Source organism: Podarcis muralis, chromosome 3, assembly GCF_964188315.1.
Source record: "Podarcis muralis chromosome 3, rPodMur119.hap1.1, whole genome shotgun sequence".
Classification (NCBI taxonomy): Eukaryota; Metazoa; Chordata; class Lepidosauria; order Squamata; family Lacertidae; genus Podarcis; species Podarcis muralis.
The window spans coordinates 25,470,688-25,482,693 of record NC_135657.1 but is presented as its reverse complement, the minus strand read 5'-3'; the positions used below and the strand labels follow the sequence as shown (position 1 = coordinate 25,482,693).

Genomic DNA, 12,006 nt, shown 5'->3' with positions numbered 1-12,006 from the left:
AATATTCATACCATCATGCTAGTTTAATGCACAATAAAGTAAAGCTGGTTATCTACAGAAACAGTGTTTATTATTTTTGATAATTGCTGAAACATGATATGTTTATATTTCCTGACTTTAAATTATTTTAAGTACAAAAAGGCAGGAAAGGAAGTATAACAAAAACCAAACAAACTTCTAATAATGAAGCAAAAATTGGTTATTTCTGTCTTAAAGTTGCTTAATTAGGCACTCTTTTCGAGTTTTTAAAAAATAAATAATACATTGGATGAGAATGCAAACTTTCCATCCAGTCCATTGTCATTGTTACTATTTTAAATAATAAAAATAAGTGAAGGAGTCTAGCGCCTCTGCAGTTAACCGTCCCACCCACCCCCAAAAGAAATAAATACACTTACATTCTGGAATTGGGAACAACAACTGGCAGAAGCAGTCTCCACATTGACGACAGCAGCATACTGAGTCTTTCAACAAATAGGAATGGGCATTGTCACTGCATCTGCTTGTTTGGCTTGTTCCATAGCTGCTGTCTCTGCCTGTGGTTCCATGTTGATCTACTCATTATTGTAAATGAAGCCCACATGAGAAGGATGCCTTGTGATTCGTGGGGTGGAAAAAGAATGCCAAATTCACACTTTTGTTTCCAAGATCTGCTTTGGTGATGTGCATATGCGAAAATTCAGAGGTGCTTCAGAAGATTGTAAAACAGGAAATAGTTTGCCTGAGTTTATAACCCTGGACTGGTAACCTGGCTGCCTGATTCTGAATTATAATGGGTCAATTCGCCCATCTGTAGCTTTTAATATAACTAATATAATATACTGGTATGGCAAAGTTTAAACCAAAATAGATGAACCCATTCCTTGATTAAATACTAGCCATTCACTCAATGCCAATAAAGCATATAGGGTTAGGACCTTTTGTTTCTCTGGCCCACTGGCTGCTAGTTTGGGGTCCATTTGTGCATTGCAACCTGACATAAAGTGGGTCACAGCAGCAGCACTAACACCTTACAGATATATAGTGTCCCATTAAGTGGGTCCCTGAATGTACATTTGAGTGAAAGATGTGTCGTTGGTATGAAAAGGTTCCAGAATACAGATCTTGCCCAATATTGTTTGCTCTGATTGCCAGCATTCCAGATTAATTTGAGACTGAATGGTTGGATGTTTGTTGGGTAACTGGATTAAGGGGGAACCTGAATTTTCTATCCAGAAGGTTTACATTCTGAGAACTATGTAAACACTACAAATTTCCTAGATAGAAACTGCCTACATAAAAAGTATCTTCATACAGGAAGAAGTGTGAAAAGTTCCTTGAATGCATCTGTTTTCACTGCATATTTTTATGTTGAGAAGCTGGTGTTCCCTACACTTCCCCACACTTAACTTGTGTGCAGACAAATAGGTGAATGTGATTAACACATACAACTTACATGGTCTTCATGGCTTTTCTTCTCTTGACCGTGCTTTCTGTGTAGGAAATTTGTAATGTTCCAAGTATGGTGGACGGAATGCATACATAACACTGTTTAAGGTAATATGATGGTAGGAAAAATTTGATTATTTTCTGCCAGTGTCTTCATATTTCAAAACTCCCTACTTCATTGTATACCCGCAGAGATCTTTTAAAATTAAATAGTGTAGATATTCTCCTTCTGAAACAGAACAGTACAAAGAATACAATAGATAATTCATTGAATAGGTGCTGTTCTTGTATAGCTTATCATGAGAAGCCCATCTTAGATTTTTCCTTTATATTCTCTTGCTCTCCCTTGCAAGAAAGCAAGCCCATCTGTTCAATTAAACCAATTCAAGGAATGTATTCAGTTGAAAGTAAGGACTATTTAAACTAATTTTTAAAAAGTGCATATGAAAGTCATTGTAAAAGCTTGTTAATACAGATTAATTGGAAGTGACAGATTTTTTTTCCAAAGAATCAAATGATTTACCCAAGATGTTTAACAAATAGAGATCAAATCTGTATTTTTCCCCTCTGTGAAATGAAAACAGTGAAGATGCTGGATTGAGTGGGAGTAGAATTCTGGGAGAGTATGTTTTTGCAAATAAGACTTTGTTGAAAGGTAATAGTCTTTTAGTGGTTACATCTGTACAGTGTTATTCTCGATGGCATTTATATTCAGACTTCTTAGTAAGGAAAATGGTTTTCTGCTAGCTAATGTGTTCTGAAGGGTTACCATGTTTTACTTTGTACATTGGCTTGTTTATTTGTTGTGTTACTTTGGAGTGCACTGACAGGTTCTTGTCTGAACTTCCCCAGGTTGTTCGTAAGATGATGTGGCTGATGGATTATATTTTTAAATATACAAACTTTGGCATTGTATCTCTAATTCATGGAGACTTCTTTATAAGACAGGTAATGGATTTTTTTGTTTGTTTTGTTTTTTTAAACTGTATCAGTAGCATCATCTGATTTCAAAGTGGTCACCCATTTCATCGACTATGCTAGGTAGTCATAGTGTATAAAAACATTTCCACAGTGTACCTTGGCACAAAACCAACTGTTTATCCCCAAATTAATGTTTCAAAGATAATATATTATTTAGGAGTACATTTATCCTACTTGTTCCCCAAAATTGTTCAGGTAGCTAAAAGAGAACTGGGGAGGAGAGAAGAGAGAATGCAGGAAACATATGGCAATACCTAAATATATAGTAGTTGAAATGGAATGTAAAGAAATGTCTTCAGGGCAATTGAGCCTGCCTCTTCATTCCTGGAAACTAGTCAATACTTTCTATAGAGCAGATGTGGGAAACCTGTGACCCTCCACATAGTGGACTCAACTCCCATCCACCCCAGTCAGCATGGCTAGTGATCAGGGATAATGTGCGTTAGGGTCCAATGACATGTCGAGGGCCACAGGTTTCCTATCTATGCTATAGAGTCTCTGGGGCTATTAAGGCATCCTAGCACTTCCTCCTCAGGTACAATATTCTTTCAAGCCTAATTGCACCTAATTTGGTGTGGGTTTTACTGATAGGACCTTTTGACTGACATAAGTTACAGGTCAGTAAAATTCAGCTGCTTGATCTAGCCATTTGACTGGAATTGGTGGATCTGGGAGTGTTGTATAGCTGGTGAAGAGGGAAGTATGAAGTAAAAGGTTGTGTTTCTTGTGGAATACATGTCTGTAAGAAATGGCTAGCATTGACCCCATCATCATCCTCTGAGATGTGATATAAATAAACAAACTTCCATCAATTAAGTCCTGATGAGAGATGAATGGATACAAAAACTTAGGGATTACGCAGAAATTGTGAAACTTATCAGAAGAATAAGAAATCAAGATGACATTTTTTTAAAAATAAAAGAATGGAAATGTTTTATTGAATATCTAACAAATTATAAACAGAGAAAAGACATTGGCAGGATTATTGTAATAACCTGCAATTTATATATTCTTTTAAAACAGATGAATAAAAGAATAAGTTAATTTAGAATATGGATGAAATTATAAATTTAAGGAACTGCAGGAAGAGGAGGAAGGAAGTCAAGATTGGAAATGTTAGAAGTAATGTTAAACTATTGAATTGTATTTAAATGAAAACTAGAATTTTTTTTTTTAAAAAAAAACTTCATCAATGCTATATCATGTTTCTCTATATGTTCGGATTTCAATGAAGAAACAACCCTGCAGTTGTGAGTTGGGCAGCCTGGAGGCTCTAGACCAGGATTCTCCAATCTGGTGTCTTCTGGATGTCCAAAATATCTGGAGGGTACCTCATTGGGGAAGGCTGTCACAGGCAATGTGGAGGGGATTATATTATCTTTCTGATAGTATGTGACAAGAGTGTTTACATGGAAATAGGGGTGGGTAGGAATTCTCTCCCAACTCTAAATTCAGCCAAGTGAGATAATTTGTTTTGGGATTATTATTTCTTTTAAGTAAACAACAGCATTATGAAAATAAACTTTCTTAGAAAGTTGTACTTACGTGTCCCTATTTATCATTTGCCTTTTAGGGAAAAGCTTATCGTGACCAGCAGCTTTTGCTTCTCCAAGAACATCTAGAAAAACATTATAGGAGCCGCGATCGGAAGTGGATTGTATTGTTTCCAGAAGGTGGTTTTCTTCGAAAAAGAAGAGAGACCAGTCAGGCATTTGCCAAGAAAAACAATTTGCCATTTCTTACACACGTTACACTGCCAAGACTGGGGGCCACACAAGTTATATTGAAAAACCTGATAGCTCAGCAAGAAAATGGAACTCTGGCAGGTGGCGATGCTCCAGAAGCAGGTATGGGTCATTTTAACTTTTTATAGAACCAGTTGGCAGCTGATTGGGATCTCAGAATCAGCATCAGGTCAAAATGAGTGTCAGGTTTTATGTTTTACATAAAAATATTTTTTAATGTAAAAAAATAGAATTGGATTTTTGGACCATCCAAAAATATATAGCACTTCCAAGCTATAGCAAATTCAAGTCATCCCAGAATTAATAAATGCTTATTTTTTCCTTTTTAAAGAAATGCCTTGGTGCTCCTTGGATTATCTAACCACATACATTTAACTGTTCTGGGATCATAAGAGTACTGTATACACCTATTAGTGTAGGAGGGGAAGTTGTGAGTGTGTTAGAGACTGAAGTGCAAATTACTACTTCTATATTGTTGACTTTCCCCCTGTTGTGCGTCTATTATAAGTCTGATTGCCGGAAGGAGAATATATAGCTCTCACCTGCAGCGTTTCAGAATTCAAAGTTCTTTGCTGTAGGCTGCATTTAAAACACTTCTACTGCAGTCCTTTCCTCCTACCTTACAGGAGTGATCTCCACCATGGAGCCTGTGGGCTAGAAAATGAAAAGCACCGACTTTTATCCCATGGAAACAACTTCTTTAAAAATAAGTTTCCGTTACTCCCCTAAAAAGAGAAATTTCTTTTCCATTGGCTATCGGTTTAATAACACTGCCTGGGCATCTTTGTATGAACAAATTAATTCTGGGCCAGGGGTGAAGAAGAAACATGGGCTGAAGGAACGTTATTTTGTCCCACCCAATTGCAAAGCAACCCCCCCCCCCCAGCCAACTTTGCAGCCAGGCTTCTCTGGGTGCAACACATCCGTTAATTAGCTTTGTGTCTTCAGTTATTGTTGCTGTTTCTCCCCCCAGCTGCTTTACTGTGTTAAGAACAAAGGAAGTCTTTTGGCTGTGTTTCTTTACCTCCTCTATTCCATCACTCATAACCTAGTGCATCTAAAGGACTGCCACCTTCTCTTAGATGGGTTCTTCATGAACTGGGCCCTTTTGGTTGTGCTGATGCTGTAGTAGAATGTTCTTCCCTAGAGAGGCCTGCGTAGTGTCAGCAGCTGATGAAAACTTGGCTCTTTAAAGAAGTATTTGGGGAAAACTGAACTGATCATCTGTTGTGTTTGCTGATTCCATTATTATGATATTTTATCATGCTGTTTGATATTGCCTAGATTATTTGTACCTTTGTGCTGCTACTTATTTTGAATTTCCAGAAGAAAACGGGGGTAGGAATTTAATAAACATGATATATTTCGCTCTTGCTATACTTGTACATTATTTGAGTTACAACTATCCACATACTGGCAACATCCAACTTTCCTTTTTCCACCAATTGAGCTTATAATGATTGTGTTTTGGCAATTCCTGTACAGCACATTATAGTAATGTAGCCTGGGTGTTACTTGTGTGTGGCCTTGTCATCGGAAAAAGAATTTCCACATTATTTTTCTACATTACTTGTTTCAGAGTGAAGGTGTGTTGAATTTGTAGCATTGTTTTTACGGGGCTTTATAGAGGTATGCTTTCCAAAATTCAGCTGTGTTCAAAATTAATATGAGAAACTGGGGGAGCTTTCTCTGTATTTTGCTTTGCAAAACAGTCTCTGACTTTTTGGAGATACAGCAGAATTTAACAAGCAATTTATGTTCACCATGTAAGTGAAATTACTTAAGATCTGAGACTCAGCTGAATTTAGGTATCTGTAGGAATGCGAGTTTACAAGGGAAAAGGCATATTCATTCATTTGCGTTCAGTTCTTTGTTCAATGGCCAGCTTCTGGCACACCAAATGTGGTTTCTTCTCTCTTGAGACCTTGACATTGACAGTTGGTCTTGCTCAGTATTTGATGAAGCATATTGTAGCTGCTTGGCAGTTTCATTGGTCTTGCCAGCAGTGTCCTGTCTACAGTCCTTCCTTTCGTTGTTTTATATAACTCTACAGGATATCCTAAATCTCGTCAAGAACGTGGTGCATACATAGCAAATTCTTTGGTATTCCTCAGGGTGAGAGTTTTCTGTTTTTCACCTGGACTTCATTTTACAAGATTATAGTGTCTGATTATATGTAAGTTTGGTTTTCACACACCACTGCTTCAAGGTTTATCTTGTTTTTTTAATGTGGACTAACAGAAACTTTATCAGAATACTGGACTTTGGCAGTATAAGCAGTTTCCAGTTGTTGTCCATTTTTTAAAGAGATGCCTTTGTGTGTCACAATTCATTTGGGCTCTTTAAAATGATCACATTGCAGAGTCAATTTTCAGGAGCACATTTCTGCTAAAGATTGTGATTACTGATTGTTGTAAACCTGCTATTGGAGTGTTTATGCATTATTCCTGATGTGTTAGAAAGTCTCATTAGTAACATCCTCATTGGACCAAAATGGGCTTGCAAATACCTTAACATTGAACCTGAGCAATTAAGTGTTCAGTGACAGAGGTGTAATGGAATGAAATAGTTTGCAAAAAATTGTTGGAATGCACTACTTGCTGATAACTGATGAAAGTTTTTATTAATGTAGATAATGAATAAATCTCATTTACATAGATCGGCATGTGTTATTTATTGAATTATGACCTCATATGATAGAACTCTGATGTCATTTTAAAGAAGTGTTTTCTTTTGTGTGCAATAGCTGACCCAGTTTAAATTTGTGAGTTGGTTATATACTGCACACAGATGGATGCATAGATGCCTCCTCACCCTCGAACATGCTGCTTTGTGCCTAATTCCAGTTTTGGCCAGGCTTAATTGATTTAAAATAGTTTACCTGTATGAACCCAGCCCTAGTTGTTCTGTATAACCATAGTACCTTTTGTTTATGTTGTAATCCTGCAAAGAGCACCAGCCCAATATTTCTAAGTTACTTAAGGCTGGCATTAGCCTATGAAGAGGAACCAGGAATGAGAAGTAGAGATTGTATAAGAGATGAACAGTACAAGAGGTGAAGGAGTAGGAAATAAGATAAGTTTATGAGTGAGAAGTGGGCACAGTGTTTGAGAAATCTAAATTAATAGGGAAACATTCATGTCACTGCTACAATGTGCTACTGCCACCTGTAGAACAAATGAATGGAATATCCAGTCTAAAACACCTGTATTACCTATTTTGGTCTATAGGCAGCAGCAATATGCTATAACAATGCCTTCCTGAATCGTTTCAGATGGGGCTGAGATGTGCCCGGCTATTTGTTTATTAATACTTTAGAGCTTTCGTTTGAAATGCAGTGTTAAATATTGCTGGCTTTTAATGATAAAAATTGGGTAATGATAGACAAATATTGGATAATCTGCTGGCTTATTTATATTCGTCAAATTGATGTTTACCCATTGAATGCAGGTAGAGTACCTTTTGTAATCTTTACTGCAGCTCACAACTGAGGGGGTGTCTTGTTTGGTTTATGTGGGAAGATAAATATGCTCTTCGCTTTAGATCTGGAGTTTGCTTTTTCTGGTCTGTCAGCATGCATAACCAATGAATCCTACCCTGGCTCTAGGTATCCAGCACAGCCCACACTGCCTGCTTTTAAGCATTTAGGTCCCACAAAATGAGAAACAGATTTGAGTGAGACCCTATCTTTTTATTTCAACCAACTATTATTATTTTAAAATCTTTTCATCAGGTTGGATATTCAAAGGGGGAAATGATTTTGAAACATACTGGATCAGACCACGAATCCGTCTTATAGTCCAGCATTAGACCAGACATTCACTTCCACGAAACCCACAAGCAGCTCTGTCACTTTGTCAATTCAGTGTTTCGGCAGATTTTTAATATCAAGACACAGGAATTTATTTAAATCAAATGCTTCCATTTAGATATCTAAGTCTGTGCTATACTGTTTAGTATCAGATGGGCTTCCCTGAGACAAGCAATATATCTATTATTGCTGTATTTAATAAATACTACACTTTTTCTGCTCTCCCTTCCAAAGCTATGACTCCCAATTATATTGGTGGCACAAAGATGCCTTACTTTTCTGGTTGCTAAACTTCTAAATGGAGAGTGTGTATGGGTGTTATATATTTGTTTGTTACTTGGCTGGGATTCGTGTAGCCCAAAACGTTATCCTCGAACGGGTAGTATTGCTAAAAGACGTTTCTTCCTTTTCTGTTTCTTTGATTGCTCTGAGTGTTGTGAGAATTTGCCTTGGCACTGGATGAAAGCCGCCCTACTGAAGAGTACATTCAGAACTGCCAGGCCAAGCTATTGCACTTGGCAGCCCCTGACTGCAAGGAACCCAGAGGGAAGGAAGGGCCTGTAGAGAGTGATAGATAAATACATGCCGCAGCCTGCAGGGTTTCCATTCATATCCCCGTGGGCTAATTTACTTGCTTCCAGAGGAAGCAAAGACTAAGAGTATTCTCGAGTGGAGCAACACTGTAAAAAAAAAAAAAGAAAGAATCTTTTTAGGTATAGTCTCTGAAGTATTTACAAAATTGTATTTCTTCTGGTAGCACAACTGGGATTTCTTCAGAAGCATTAGTCTCTGATCTGCTCTTTACTCTGGCACTTTTGTGGTAAAAGCTGGAGGCCAAGGAGGTGAGCTTCCTCTTTTGTCTCCCTCAGCTCTGATGCCATAGTGCAGGTTTGTCTTGGGCTCAGAGGCCTAAGGACACAATAAGGGGGTCTGTTGGTTTGCTTTTGTTTTTGTTTTATTCTGTATTTTGTGTTCTCATTTTGTTGGTTTATATTGTGAACCTCCCTGTGATCTTTGGACAAAGCACGGTATACAAATGTAAATAATAATAATAATAATAATAATAATAATAATAATAATAATATACCCTACAGTGAGTTATGACCTGAAGTGGAAGGATTGGGGTGTGTGTGTGATGAGCAGCCTTGGCCCTCCTTTGGCCCCAAATTAATTTTAAGTACAGTGTTACCTCGGGTTAAGAACTTAATTAGTTCTGGAGGTCCGTTCTTAACCTGAAACTGTTCTTAACCTGAAGCACCACTTTAGCTAATGGGGCCTCCCGCTGCCGCCGCTGCACAATTTCTGTTCTCATCCTGAAGCAAAGTTCTTAACCCGAGGTACTATTTCTGGGTTAGCGGAATCTGTAACCTGAAGCGTCTGTAACCTGAGACTGAGGAGGAATAATTGGTGAACCACTTCTTTCCATTCATCTCTCCAAATTTTGGGCCTTAGCTGGCCAAGAGTAGCACCTACGCCTAAGCCTTGTCCAGGGTTTTTTGGACCCTCCCTGGTGTTTTGGGAGGAGGCAGGCAGGGGTTCATTGTGACCCACCTCTATTTGGGACCTATGGCAGGGGTGCCACATGTCCGTTTTCCCCCAGACGTGTCGTCATTTTTTAGGGTAAAGATTCCAGGCAGGTTTTAAATTTTTTTTGCAAAATGTCCAGGTTTTTTATGGCAGCATCATGGCGACAGTGGTAGCGAGGTGGAAGCCCGTGTGCCCTATACTCCATCACCCTCACCAGGCCCACATTCTGGCTCGTGCTGCCTGGCTCGTTTGCTCTCCTCTTTCTCCTCTGAGGCTGTAGCACGGTGGGCAGGGCCGCTGCAGCACTCAGGGCACGATTGCTAAGGGAACATCTGCCTGCGCACTGAGAGGAGGAGGCAAGCAGGGGCAGGAGAAAGGAAAGGTGAGGGCGCTGAGAGCCATGGGGCAGCAGTAGAGCGTGTCTCTGTTCTGCTCAGGGAGGGTATGCGCACGCACCCCCCCCCCACTCCGGTGGCAGGGTGAGGGGCAGAGGACAAAAGCAAGTCTAGAGTGAGAGACTAGGATAAAATCCACTGTTTCCACAACTTCTCGTTGTGAGCTTTCTATGGGTGAGTTGAGGGTTTGATTGGACCCTGGCTGAGAACCCAAAGGCTGAAAGGGAGGGTGTGTTAGGAGGAAACTGAATTGGTATTAATTTATATGTAATAATAATAATAATAATAATAATATAACAACAACAACAACTGTCTTTTTCCAATACAGTGGTACCCCGCAAGACGAATGCCTCGCAAGACGGAAAACCCGCAAGACGAAAGGGTTTTCTGTTTTGGAGGCGCTTCGCAAGACGAATTTCCCTATGGGCTTGCATCGCAAGACGAAAGCCCATAGGGAAATGCTGGCGGTCGGGAGCAAAGACTTTCGCCCACAGCCGGCCTTCAGAAGAGGACCTCTTCTGAAGGCCGGCGGGGGGCAAAAGTCTTTGCTCCCCCCCGCCTGCCTTTCCCCCGCCTGCCCCGGGCGATCTTAAAATGCTGGCGGGCGGGAGCGAAGCGTTCGCTGCCGACCCCCAGCATTTTAAAATCTCCAAGGGACAGCAGAGAAGTCTCTGTCCCGAGGAGATTTTAAAATGCTGGGGGTCGGGAGGGAAGCGCTGCCGACCCCAGCATTTTAAAATCTCCCCGTGTCCCGGGGAGATTTAAAAATGCTGGGGGTCGGCAGCGCTTCGCTCCCGACCCCCAGCATTTTAAAACCTTCCCGGGACACGGGGAGATTTTAAAATGCTGGGGGTCGGCAGCGCTTCCCTCCCGACCCCCAGCATTTTAAAACCTTCCCGGGACACGGGGAGATTTTAAAATGCTGGGGGTCGGCAGCGCTTCCCTCCCGACCCCCAGCATTTTAAAATCTCCTCGGGACAGAGACTTCTCTGCTGTCCCTTGGAGATTTTAAAATGCTGGGGGTCGGCAGCGCTTCGCTCCCGACCCCCAGCATTTTAAAACCTTCCCGGGACACGGGGAGATTTTAAAATGCTGGGGGTCGGCAGCGCTTCCCTCCCGACCCCCAGCATTTTAAAATCTCCTCGGGACAGAGACTTCTCTGCTGTCCCTTGGAGATTTTAAAATGCTGGGGGTCGGCAGCGCTTCTCTCCCGACCCCCAGCATTTTAAAACCTTCCCGGGACACGGGGAGATTTTAAAATGCTGGGGTCGGCAGCGCTTCGCTCCCGACCCCCAGCATTTTAAAACGCTGTTCCGAAGGGGGGGGGGCGGGATCACCTGCCCCAGCCGCCCCACTTCGGAACGCTGTTCCGAAGCGGGGAGGGGGGGCGGGAAGACCTGCCCCAGCCGCCCCACTTCGGAACGCTGTTCCGAAGCGGGGAGGGGGGGCGGGAAGACCTGCCCCAGCCGCCCCACTTCGGAACGCTGTTCCGAAGCGGGGAGGGGGGGCGGGATCACCTGCCCCAGCCGCCCCACTTCGGAACGCTGTTCCGAAGCGGGGAGGGGGGGCGGGATCACCTGCCCCAGCCGCCCCACTTCGGAACGCTGTTCCGAAGCGGGGAGGGGGGGCGGGATCACCTGCCCCAGCCGCCCCACTTCGGAACGCTGTTCCGAAGCGGGGAGGGGGGGCGGGATCACCTGCCCCAGCCGCCCCACTTCGGAACGCTGTTCCGAAGCGGGGAGGGGGGGCGGGATCACCTGCCCCAGCCGCCCCACTTCGGAACGCTGTTCCGAAGCGGGGAGGGGGGGCGGGATCACCTGCCCCAGCCGCCCCACTTCGGAACGCTGTTCCGAAGCGGGGAGGGGGCGCGGGATCACCTGCCCCAGCCGCCCCACTTCGGAACGCTGTTCCGAAGCGGGGCGGGGGGGCGGGAAGACCTGCCCCAGCCGCCCCACTTCGGAACGCTGTTCCGAAGCGGGGAGGGGGGGCGGGATCACCTGCCCCAGCCGCCCCACTTCGGAACGCTGTTCCGAAGCGGGGAGGGGGGGCGGGATCACCTGCCCCAGCCGCCCCACTTCGGAACGCTGTTCCGAAGCGGGGAGGGGGGGCGGGATCACCT

At 42.6% G+C, this 12,006-nt stretch overlaps 1 protein-coding gene across 2 annotated transcripts in view; it reads left to right on the top strand.

Annotated features, from left to right (window-relative positions):
• Positions 1-12,006, top strand: part of LPGAT1 (lysophosphatidylglycerol acyltransferase 1) — a 64,768-nt gene that overhangs the window by 33,310 nt on the left and 19,452 nt on the right. For both annotated transcript variants that reach the window (XM_028724706.2, XM_077925561.1), the window contains exons 4-5: positions 2,281-2,376; positions 3,983-4,256. In XM_028724706.2, the coding sequence (XP_028580539.1) occupies positions 2,281-2,376; positions 3,983-4,256 (370 nt within the window). The remainder of the gene's footprint in view (positions 1-2,280; positions 2,377-3,982; positions 4,257-12,006) is intronic.